Below are 12,747 nucleotides of genomic sequence, written 5' to 3'. Positions count from 1 at the left end.
TTTTTAACAGTTACTAAGGAGGAAAAGCACACATAACTACCCCCATAGTGCATACAGTTTAGAATAAAAGCAAAAATATAGAAGAGAATGGACAGAAAGGTTTTACATCTGTTGGTATAGTGCAGAGTAGAGACAAATGGAGGAAATGACCAATTTTACCCTATCATGGGAGTAGAAACCTTGGGGAGAAGCCACTTTAATTGTGTCCTAAATGTGAGCAGCAAATTAGGCACAAGAACCCCAGGGACTTCTGGTCTGTCCAGTGGTTAGGACTCTACACTTGCACTGCAAGGGGCATGAGTTGCATCCCAGGTCGGGGGCCTAAGATTCTACATGCTATGTAGCATGGCCTAAGAGAAGTCCCCAGAATCCAGAGACCTAAAGAGACTGCATATGTTTTATCTTTTAAAATTATTATTATTTTAACTGTAAAATAACCACTAACCACAATATAGACAATCTGCAAGTAGATACTGACCTGTCACCTGGTAGGGAGCAGCATCCTCAGGTAAAAAAAATGTCATTGATGATATTAATATTATATTTGGAAAGGTAATAATAATAAATGTGATTTAGCTGTGATTATTTGCCAGGCACTTTGTTGAGGGCTTCATTTATCAACTTGGTGGTTTTTTAAACTTAATTCTAAGTATCATTTTATGAAGCAACTATTATCACCACCTCTTTACAAAACAAGAAAATTGAGACAGAGAGTTGAAGTGGCTTGCAATATAACTTTGCCTTGCAGATTGATTATAAGTTATGTGCCCTGAAGGCATACACATATACTTATCAGAAATAAGATATAATAGGGTTGTTTACAAAAACTGTACTAAAGTGAGCAAGAGTAGACTTGTTGTTTTTCTCATCGGTAATGAAAACAATATATATGGACAGTTTTCACTTGTAGATATTAAATATAGAGGACATTTTCTCCCTTAAAGTTTCTAAGGCTCTTCGAAGAGCTGAAAGATAACAATTGACAAAAATAGTCCTTGCATTGGTCTCAAACTTTGCAAATGAGACACTTCATTATGCTATGTCATGCATTCTGATGGCACTCTAAACCATAACAATTTGTTCCTAATCTGTTAGGTCAGTTATTATTACCCTCTAGGAGTGTCATTATCTATTAAAAGTTGTAAAATTTCATTCATGTAGAGTATCATTTTGTGATCAGAGTTTATTATCCCCGTTTCACAGATAAGCAGATTGAGGTTCAGAGAAGCCAGAATAAGGCCATAGTAAAGATACATTTTTCCTTTTCTGTAGCTCTTTGGAGCTCTCTTCTATTTACTAGATGGTATGCTGCCTGACTCATGAATCATTCAATAAAGTCAATTTGATTTTAAAAATTTACCGTGATGAATTTTGTTTTTTAACGGTAGGTTAGAGACTGGTTAGGGGGATGGTGGAATTTGGAGATGATGCCTAAAAGGTACTAAAAGGTTTCTTTGTGAAGGGGATGAAAAATGTCCTAAATTGATTGTGGTATGGTTGCTCACCTCTATAAACTTTAAATGGATGAATTGTATGTAAGTGAATTTTATGTCCGTAAAGCTGTCACCTATGAAAAAAAAGTAATTGTACAGTCAACCCCCCATGTACTCATCATCAGTGTTCAACATTTTCTCCACCCTATTTCATATCTCCATACTTTTCAAAATTTCCAAGTTTGAATTTTTTCTTGGATAGCAAAAATTTGCATACATGCTTTTAAAGGTATGACTGTATTTACTGGACATTTAAAGATTTTAGGGAAATCCTTTTTCCTAAATATTTTTTAATATCCTTTTGAAAAGTCTAAGACAGTAGTTCTCAAACTTTGTTGTGTCGGGGTGGGGGAGGGGGTTGTTTAAAATCCCAGTGCCCTGGTGACATTGCACAGAAATTAAATGGGTGTCCCAGGGCTATAGGAGAACATCTATAGGTTTTACGATTCTCCAAATGATTCCAGTGAGCAGTAGTTCATGAAATGTAACTATAAAAGCTATGAAAGATACTTCAGTAGAAAGGATCTAATCTGTTAAGCTTATGATTTAACTAAATTCTGATCAAAGAATAAAATGAAGTTTTTAATGCAAAAAATATTCATAAGTTGAATATCAAGATTGGCAAGTTGAACTTAAAAATTTTGAAAATGTGTACCTGAATATTCAAGTTATTCAATATTTAAATGGTAAGTATTTAGATCAGAAAATCGTTAAATATATTTTCCTCAATCAGCATCCTCTCGGGATTTAAAAAACCAGAGACACAACTGTGTGACCGTTTCCCAAGCAGGTACTCTGGGTTGCAGGAGAGAGAGTTCAAGCGCAGGAGACCCATTTCTTTTCAGCAGCAGCCCGGAAAAGGATCCCACTGACCAGGAAGTTTCATCTGGGATCCCCGGAGCCTCGGCAATGGCTCCAGGGTGACTTCTTGGATCATCCCCGTTTCCCCGCCCTACCCAAGCGGCTGAAAAGCGCCGGGACGCGCGGTCCGAGCCGGAAAAATGGGCCCGCGAGCCCGGCCGGCGCTTCTCCTCTTGATCCTCCTGCGGACGGCGGCCACGCAGGGGCGACCGCCGAGTGAGTCCCGGGGCTGCGGGCTGGAGAGGGGTCCGGCGGGGGAGGCAAAATCGAAACTAGCTTTTCTTAGCGCTGGGGAGTTCGCTAAACTCCGCAGGACTGCTCAGCCCTGCGCGCGGTGGCCTCCCCCAGCTTCTCCCGGGGGGCATGCGGGCCACTGGGGGTGCCGATGGCGTTAGGGGACCTCCCGTTCCAAGACCTTGACCCCTCACTCCCCGCCCACTCCCCGTCCTCGCTGCCACGCGTGGCACTCGGAACCGTCCACTCGCTCTCCCAGTTTGGACGCTTTGAGAATAGAAGTCTCTCATTGAGGTCGAGCTAGGATTAGGGATCCTTGGCCTCCGATCTCGGTTTTCTTGTTTCTACTGTTAACCTAAGCGACTTAGCACGCACGCACTGTCGATTGTGTTCTTTCACCCCCCGATCACGCCCCAAACAGGAAGTTCTTCTCAACAAGGGCGACCTTGGCCGGATTGCCCCCTCCGGTGTTTCCACACCCGGGGGCTCCAAGGACTGGGAGACGGGGCTGAGTGAACACACAGTGAAGGCCGCCGGGTTTCCACTTCCGAACCACCAGCACGGACTGAGCATGGGAGGTTCTTGAGAGAGGTCGGCCAGGGGCCTTACCCTTGGGGATTGTTCTTTTGCCTGGAACAGTAACCTGCCTGATATTTTTGAACTTTTGAACTGAATCTCACATTTCTTTTCAGCCCGGGGTTGTTAATTTGCAATGTTAATAGTACTGTATATAAAGGAGGCCAAAGAGATGATTGTTAGCCTGTAAGTAATGACCTCAGTTTTAAATCACCTTCCTATCTGTGATCCTGCTTGACTCTACTCAGTCTTTGGGTGGTAGGAACTATTCACATCTTGATTGTGCTAGTGGTTAACAACTTCAGGTTAGATCCTTTCCCCAGGTTACAAAGAATTTAGACGGTCTGGTTTTCTGACATGAAGTACCACAGTTGTAATCTTGGCTGACAGTGTTTGCCCTCACTGTTGTCTGGCACAGCTCTGGATGCTTTATACACAGACAGAACCACACTTGGAGGTTAGGTCGTATGTGCATCCACACTTTATAGATGATGAGAACAAAATAAGACCTGCTCACCAGTAACTTTGTTCAGTGTTACCCAGGGCTCTTCATAGTTGCGATTCCTAAAAGTTACTCTGCATTAGAGGTTAAATCGTAAAATCTGATGAAGGAAAGTCTTCACTGACTACAAGTATATCAAGAGCAGGGAGCTGAGTCCTCTGATGCTTTGCCTTCGAGTAGATGGGGATGACAATACACAAAGGGATAGAGAGTATCAGGTAATGGGTAACCTGTGAAGCAAGGAGGTCAGGGTAGGCCACTCTCCCCGGCTGGGTTTGAGCAGAGACCTGAAGTAAGGATGATGCTCATTGGGAGCAGCGCTTCCCGGACAGGCTAGGGGGACCTGGCAAGGATTTGCAACGTCAGCATTCATCATCATTTTTTGTTGTGGGGACTGTCATATGTACTGTAGGTCATTTAGCAGAGTCACTGTCCTTTACCCACTGGATGTTAGTACACTCCCCGGTCGCGACAACCAAAAACATCCCCAGGCATTGCCAGATGTCCCTAAGAAAATAAATGTCCTGATTGAAGAAAGAGCAAGGGCTCCAGAGGCCCAGAACAGGTGATGGGTTCAGCAAAGGAGTCATGGGCGAGTCTCCTAGGGCCTCACAGGTTGCAGTGTGGACTCCAAACCAGGAGTGATGTGATCAAGAATACCTGTTGAAAAGATCACTCTGGCTGCTCTATGGAAAGCAGAATGAAGGGAGCAGTGATAAAAAACAAAACAAAACAAAACAGGATGAAACAGACAGGCAAGAGATGATAGACTGGGCAGGGTGGGAGTGGAGGTGGTGGTGAGAAATGATTCTATTCTGGATTTATTTTAAAGGAAGTTGCTGAGGGATCTATAAAGGATCATATGATAGAGAAAAGTCAAGGTGGCTCTATTATTATTTTATCTTTATTTTACCAGCCTCAGCAACAGGAGGATCGGTGGTGTCATTTCCAAGGTGGTGAAGGTAGAAGAAAGAGCAGTTTGGGGGCCACCAAGAGCCTGGTTTTAGACTTGTTCAAGTTTGAAATTCCAATGAGTCATCCAGCTGGTGGTATCATATAGGCAGAGTTGGAGAGTAAGAATCTAGAGTTCTGGGTCAGAGGTCAAAATCTAGAAGTTGGCATTTAGTCATCCAACAAGTATGTATTAAGCATCTACTACATGCCAGACACTGTTCTAGCCATTGTGGATACACACTGAACTCCCCCAGCTAGAATTAAGGGACCCCCCCCCCAACAGAAAAAAAAAGGTAGAATTAAGGGAATGCATAAGAAAACTCACACCTGCCCAGAGGCGTGTCCTCTTGGGCTTTCTGGGTGTTTTTTCACATTTGCATTTGATTTGGAACTGTTTTGATGCTGAAAGATACCCTGAGCTATTTATCAGCACATCTTCCAGCATTTAACAGCAAACATTTATAGGCAGACCTCAGAGATATTGTGGGTTCAGTTTCAGACAACCACAACAAAGGGAACATCATAAGGAAACAACTCAGGCAAAGTTTTTGGTTTCTCAGTACATGCCCAAGTTGTGTTTACTACACTGTATGCTGTGAAGTGTACAACTGTATTGTCTTAAAAAAACATACGTACCTTAATTTTTAAAAAAAGTATTGCTAAAAAATGTTACCCATCATCTGAACTTTCAGAGAGTCAAAATCTTTTTATAATAGTAACACCAAAGATCACTGATCACAGATCACCATAACAAATAGAACAATAATGAAAAATTGGGAAACCTTGTGAGAATTACCAAAATGTGACACAGAGATATAAAAGTGAGCAAAGACTGTTGGAAAAGTGGTACCAATAGACCTGCTTGACGTGGGGTTGCCAAACACCAATTTGTAAAAAAAACACAGTAGCTTCAAAGGGCAAAAAAAAAAAAAAAAAAAAAAAAATGAGGTCTGTCTGTACAGAGGAAAGGGTTTAGAGATGGAAGTAGTGATAAAAACCAGACAATAATTCCTCTGGACTTGGATCTAATTGGGTCTGAGCATCAACTCCAGAGCTCAACTGCCCTAGCTAGACACATCTTGGGATTTTCTAGAATCTGTTGTCCCCAAGGGGAGGTTGCTGGAATTGTGAGTTCTGGGTCAGAGGCTGGGGGCTGCAAGGGGGTGGCACCCCACATGGCACAAAGAGGGTCATGGGGAAAAAGGGTCATGGGGAGGGAGGGCACCACCCACTTTCGCAGGGTGGGACCAGACACAGCTGGTTCGAGTAGATTCTGACTGTGTGCGGACTCCCAGTCTCCTATGCGGCCTGTCGCCCTCTCCCCAGGGTCACACTCCCTGCGCTTCCTCTTCATGGGCGCCTCCAAGCCAGACCTCGGGCTGCCGCTGTTTGAGGCTTTGGGCTATGTGGACAACCATCTGTTCGTGTCCTATGATCATGAGAGTCGCCGTGCAGAGCGGCGTGTCCCGTGGCTCTGGGGCAGGGCCAGCAGCCAGCTGTGGCTGCAGCTGAGTCAGAACCTGAAAGGCTGGGACCACATGTTCATCGTGGACTTCTGGACCATCATGGACAACCACAACCAGAGCAAGGGTGCGTGGAGAGCGGGCCTCACCTTCCCAAGGTGGGCGGGGTGTGTCTGCTTCACAGCAGGGAGGTTTGAGATCCTGACTATTTGAGGTCCGGGGGGGCAGAGAAAAGGGCAAGTGTTTGCTTCCTGAAGTTGTTCAGTCCCTGTAATGCTTCCTGTAATCCCTGTAAGGGCTTCCCTTGTGGCCCAGACGGTAAAGAATCCACCTGCAATGTGGAAGACCTGGGTTCGATTCCTGGGCTGGAAAGATCTCCTGGAGAAGGAAATGGCAACCCACTCCAGTATTCTTGCCTGGAGAATCCCATGGACACAGGAGCCTGGCAGGCTACAGTCCATAGGGTCGTCGCGAAGAGTCAGACACGACTGAGCGACTAACACACACACAATGGCGGAAACGGGGACCTGCTCCTTTGGTTTCAGTAACGAAGCTGGGGGCGTTGCCAGAGTCCCACACCCTGCAGGTGATCCTGGGCTGTGAGTTGCAAGAGGACAACAGCACTAGAGGGTTCTGGAAGTACGGGTATGATGGGCAGGACCATCTTGAATTCCGGCCTGAGACACTGGATTGGAGAGCAGCAGAGCCCAGGGCCCAGATCACCAAGCTGGAGTGGGAAGTGAACAAGATTCGGGCCAAGCAGAACAGGGCCTACCTGGATCGGGATTGCCCTGAGCAGCTGCTGCATTTGCTGGAGCTGGGAAGAGGGCCTCTGGAGCAGCAAGGTATGGTGGGATCACTCTCTGGCCCTCTCGTGATGGGGTGGATGGGGGTGCAGGGTACAGGATCCCCAGCTGGGGTTTCAGAGATGGCCGATGTTGTATGACTCTCTGGGAAGGTACTGAGGCCTGAGTTTTCCACCTCGAGGTTTCCCCCTTAGAGTTGAGATGTACATCTAGCTGTGAGTCATGATTTTCATTTTTTCCCATGCGCATAGCTAAAGAAAAAGTAACTGTGATTTTTCTCTCGATTTAACCAAGAACCGTATTCCCATTTATAACTTTTAGGGATTCAGAGATGCCAATTTTCATATGAATGAATACCAAGGCAAGAAATTACCTGATGAGGCAATCAGTCAGAATAGCACAATCTTGAGGGGTCAAAGCTACTTTCACAGACCAGACTAGTAGTCATGAAGGCTGACTATCTGACAAGACCCCTTCCTACAAGAAGGGGTTGAACCAGGTGAAATTACTGAGAGTACATATTCAATCAGTTTTGATCCTCATAAGGGGCAGTTTCAGGCTTCCCAAATGGTGCTGGTGGTAAAGAATCCACTTGCCAATGCAGGAGATATAAGAGACATGGGTTCAGCCCCTGGGTTGGGAAGATCCCCTGGAGGAGGGCATGGCAACACACTCCAGTATTCTTCCCTGGAGAATCCCATGGACAGAGGAGACTAGTGGGCTACAGTCCATAGGGTCCCAAAGAGTCAGACAAGACTGAAGTGACTTAACACGCATACACACAAGGGGCAGTTTCATTTGATTCAACTTAAAGTGTTAACAAAGAACATAGCACATGGGCAACAGGTGTGCATATTTCCACGTGGGACTGGAGAACAGGCTGCTGTGACTGTGACTGACACCACATCAGAACTGAATCTTGTATTTTAGGACATGAAATGGTGGTGTGTCTTTCCTACAGCCTGCTCTGTCTGCACAGGGTGACTCCTTCAACCTGTAGAGAAAGGGAAGTGAAAGTTGTAAAGAAAGGGAAGTGAAAGTGGTAAAGAAAAGAAGTGAAAGTTTTGGTCTTCCTGGCATGGGTAGGAAGAGTCCCTCTCCAGATCTTCCCTTCTTCCTGTCCAGCACCTCCTTTGGTGAAGGTGACTCATCACGTGACCTCTGCACTGACCACTCTTCGGTGTCGGGCTCTGAACTTCTACCCCCAGAACATCACCATAAGGTGGCTGAAGGACAAGCAGCCCCTGGATGCCAAGGACGTTAAGCCAGAGGATGTGTTGCCCAATGGGGATGGGACCTACCAGGCCTGGGTGGCCTTGGCCGTGCTCCCTGGGGAAGAGCAGAAATACAGTTGCCAAGTGGAGCACCCAGGCCTGGATCGGCCCCTCACTGCCACCTGGGGTATGGATGAGAGTCAGGGGCTGAGAAAACCTGGTGTGGGCGGGCTGGGGTTGGTCAACAGGGCAGTCAGGGGAGGGTCTGCTCTGGGCTGGGGGCAGCGTCATGGGCTTTCATTTGCTTTTGCTGTTTTAGAGCCCTCACTGTCTGGCACCCTGGTCACTGGAATCCTCAGTGGGATTGCTGTTTGCGTCATCATCTTCCTTATTGGAATTTTGTTCAGAATCTTAAAGAGACGGCAGCCTTCAAGTGAGTAGGAAGCAGGAGGAAGCCTCTTAGTGCCACAGCGCCCAGGACACTCTCATCTTCCTGCAGGAAGTGTGGCAGGTGGAGGCAAAGAGGACTTGGCATCCAGGAGAAGCCCTCTCTTCTTTTTTCCTTTGGGAACCCTGGCACCTCCCTGGGCGCAGGAATTTCCTGCTGATTTCCCAATCTGATTTCCCTCAGAATGAAAGCTCCTAACTCAACAGACATCTGTTGAGTGCCTATTATTTGGCAAGGGGCTGTTTAAGTTAGTGCAGGTTCTCTGAGGTTAAGTCACCATTGCTATTCTCAGAACCTAAGTCTAGTAGGAAATGAAATCCATGAAACAAGTAAATGAAGTTAAAGACCCCTGAAGGTCCTATGAAGCAAATGCTCTTGGTAGGGTCAAGGGAAGGGAGGACCACATTCTCTGGGGATCAAGGATAGGTTCTGGATCTTGAAGAAGTAGGATTTCTTTAGGTGAGGTTGAGGATGAGGGGAGCTCTGTGCAGGTGAAGCAGCCGTGCATGTGGGAGAGAGTGACACATGCTGGGGAGTGAGAAATTGTCATCAATTTGACCCTTGACTTTACATACTTATCAGTCTGCATTTCTCCTTCCTGAACATCTATGGTGCAGGGGTGAAAGGGGTAGACAGAAGCCAACTCCTGGGTTGTTATGGGGGTGGGGGCGGAGAGGGTCAATGCAGGGACTTAAATCAGCAAAGGGGGACCCAATCTCTATGGTATGGAGAGTGAGTTGTTAGAAAGTGAGATGGGAGGCAAGGAGACCAGTTAGGAGTTAGACTGAACTGGAGAGTGAGTTGTTAGGAAGTGAGATGGGAGGCAAGGAGACCAGTTAGGCAAGGAGACTCAGCATTTGCAGATGAGAGATTATGGTGCCTGAAATCCAGGGGTTCCTTGGAAAGAGGATGGTCAGAGTTGAGATGAGTGGATGAGCAGGCAGGGGAGGATCCAAAGTCTCTGACGCCTGTTTCCTGGACATGTCTTTGCAGGAGGAGCCGCTGTCAACTATGCCTTAGCCGAATGTGAATGAAGGGCAGCCTGCAGACCCTTGTGGGGCAGAGACAGAACTCAAGACTCAGGGCGCACATGCCCTTATGGCGTTCTTCATGCTCAGGATGATTGGAGCTAAGAAATGGGAACTGTCTCAGGAACTATCTGCTCTTAGCCTTCCTTCTTCACTCTCAAAAAGTTCACCATCTAGGTTTCTGAGTTCCTGCTTGTTAAAGGGCCCCAGCTGTGACTTCTGCCCAGAAGCGGCTTTCCTGAATCCTAGGCTACATTTAGAACCTACTTTGATTTCCTGCATCACCTCAGACTTCATATACCTACATCATCTCATCTCCTAACTGTGGAACAAGGTTCCTTAAATCTGGGGGAGGGGGTGCTCGTGATTCCTTTAAACCTCTGAGAATAGCTTTGAACCTTCTCCTTAGGTCATACACTCTACTACCCCTATCAGAATTTGGCACACAGATCCAGGCAATTCCTGGACCAATTCAAGTTTCCTTTTAACCCTCCCTCTGTTATTGAGAACTCACTTGTCACCAAGCCCTGTGGTCTCTTCCATCAGAAGGAGATCTGGACTGTTGTACAGCCATGAAGGCTGTGCACTGCACAGCCCAAGGAGGTACATTTTCCAGAAGAGGCATCCTTTCCTGGATGTTTGTGCCTAGTAGGATAGTCTTCTCTGAAATGGGTGAGAAGTGTCTTGGGGAAGGATATCTTTTTCTAATTTGAGCAAAGGTGCCATGTGGGATTCCTTAGATTAATGACACCTGCACTTTTGCAATTCCTCTTCTGTATGCCAGACTTGAAGTAGCACAGGATTTGATCTCTGCTCACACCATCTCCTTGTTCTGATAATGAAAACGGTAATTAAGATGATGATGATAATGATAAGGTGGCTGACATTTAAAAAACTCTTACGTGGTGCCAGACTTAGTTCTCCGAGTGCCCATTTACATGCGTTATATCATATAGTTCTTACAATAGTTCTTTAACATCAGTACTATTATCACCCCCCTTTATTTTTAAGATGAAGAAAGTGAAGTTTAATATAGAGTATCTCACAGCTTGCCAGGGACAGAGATAGCTGTCAAACTCAGTCAGGCTGGCTCTTTGATCCAGCTCCTTGCTTCTGCATTCAGAGGATTAGATACTTGAACTAATTGAGGAAAGAAGGAGATAGATGGCTGTGGAGATGGCTCTTCTCTTGTCTCATTGTCTGTATTCTCAGCGATTTTGATTCAAGTAAAGGGAAAAACAGCAGAAAACAATCTCGGCCATGCTTCCTCTCAAAGTTCCTGAGGGAAGAACCCTGGACTGTGACCGCTAACTTCTTCATTGCCATACTGGCCAGCTCTATCTGGCAACATTCATGGGATTGAGATTGGGAGGTTCGGTCAGTTACTATGTTGGACCTCACGGAGTCCTGCTCCAATCAGGGCCACTAGGGTGTAGGCATTTCCCTCCATAAACCGGAGCAACCGATCTCATATTAAAGCTGGAAAAATAGAAAAATATATATATATACACACACCAGATAACTCATGTTTATTTCATGCTGCTATGTACAACTGGTGGCATAACTATGTTCAAGGCTCTGTCTTGGAGGTTGGAGGACAGATGCCTCAGACCAAATACAGCACAAAACTTTGTTTGGTAGGTACTAAATTTGGGCACAAAGATCTCAACTATTTATTTTAAACTTTTCTTTTTTTCTGGTTATGAAAGTTAAGTGGATAAAAGTACATATAATTTGTGCTTACCATAGAAAAGTTTAAAATGAGTTGAAACTATCCTTCCATTAGCCAAAGCTAACTCTATTAACAGTTTGTGTATTTCTTCTCAGTATTATTGCTATATTAAAATACATAAAATTATCAGATACATAGATTTTAATAAATGCATAATTCATTGTGCATGATTTTCCTGAAGCATTTGTCCATCTTATGTATCCACTTAATCAGCTTCATCAGTACATTATTTTGGGGACATTTATTCTGCTTCTAAGGGGTCATGGACCTTCCCTCGTAGCTCAGTGGGTAAAGAATCTGCCTGCAAGGCAGGAGACCTGGGTTTGATTCCTGGGTTGGGAAGATCCCCTGGAGAAGGAAATGGCAACCTATTCCAGTATTCTTGCCTGGAGAACCCCACAGACAGAGGAGCCTGGCAGGCTAGAGTCCATGGGGTCGAGAGAATCTGACATGACTTAGCAACTAAACCACCACCATCACTCTACTGCTTCTAATTTTTTTAATGTTTTACTTTCATTAAACTATTGTAGCTGAATTAATTGTTTTTCTTTACCCTAGAGACATATCACCTAAACTGTAACACATTGGTCGTTTTACCTCCAAACCATGATGGAAGCACACTGACAAATTCTTTCTCCTTAAATATCCTCCCATACCCAAAGCAGACTGCCAAAAATCTTCCTCGCTCATACTGTTTCCTACCTTACTAAGGACATACTAAAATTAATTAGGCAACAGTTTATGTTCTTTTTGTTTCACACATGCCAAAATTTCAAGAAACATTCTACTCTTCATAGTAACACATTTGTTAACTGTAGCCTGTTAATTTTTTTTAAATAACCACAATTATAAAATTTCCATTTTCTTGTAGTGTTTCTTAGCTTAATTTTTCTGGCCTTGTTCATCAATTCTTAAAATCAGCTACATTTGAAAAGTCAGATCAGTTCAGTTCAGTTCAGTTGCTCAGTCGTGTCTGACTCTGCGACTCCATGGACTGCAGCACACCAGGCTTTCTGGTCCATCACCAACTCTGGGAGTTTGCTCAAACTCATGTCCATTGAGTCGGTGATGCCATCCAACCATCTCATCCTCTGTCGTCCCCTTCTCCTCCTGCCTTCAATCTTGAATGAGTCAGTTCTTCACATCAGGTGACCAAAGTATTGGAGTTTCAGCTTCAGCATCAGCACTTCCAATGAATATTCAGGACTGATTTCCTTTAGGATTGACTGGTTTGATCTCCTTGCAGCCCAAGGGACTCTCAAGAGTCTTCTCCAACACCACAGTTCAAAAACATCAATTCTCCGGCACTCAGCTTTCTTTATGGTCCAACTCTCACATCCACACATGACTACTGGCAAACCATATATTTGACTAGATGGGCTTTGGTCAGCAAAGTAATGGCTCTGCTTTTTATTTTGCTGTCTTGGTTGGTTATA

The 12,747-nt window shown here is 45.0% G+C and overlaps 1 protein-coding gene across 2 annotated transcripts; it reads left to right on the top strand.

The window, feature by feature from the left end:
- Positions 1-2,353: 2,353 nt before the first annotated feature.
- On the top strand, positions 2,354-11,476 carry HFE (homeostatic iron regulator). 2 transcript variants are annotated; one of them, XM_065912574.1, is made up of 7 exons: positions 2,497-2,570; positions 3,281-3,350; positions 5,947-6,210; positions 6,629-6,928; positions 8,015-8,290; positions 8,423-8,536; positions 9,545-11,476. In XM_065912574.1, exons 3-7 carry the CDS (start codon positions 5,973-5,975, stop codon positions 9,583-9,585), a joined length of 969 nt encoding a protein of 322 aa, XP_065768646.1. In that variant the 5' UTR covers positions 2,497-2,570; positions 3,281-3,350; positions 5,947-5,972; the 3' UTR covers positions 9,586-11,476. The 2 variants fall into 2 exon arrangements, with proteins under 2 accessions (XP_065768645.1, XP_065768646.1); XM_065912573.1 differs by lacking the exon at positions 3,281-3,350 and having other exon boundaries at positions 2,354-2,570.
- The last annotated feature ends 1,271 nt before the right edge of the window (positions 11,477-12,747 follow it).

This window comes from Muntiacus reevesi, chromosome 20, assembly GCF_963930625.1.
Source record: "Muntiacus reevesi chromosome 20, mMunRee1.1, whole genome shotgun sequence".
NCBI classification, from domain to species: Eukaryota; Metazoa; Chordata; class Mammalia; order Artiodactyla; family Cervidae; genus Muntiacus; species Muntiacus reevesi.
This window is presented reverse-complemented; position numbering and strand designations above follow the sequence as displayed.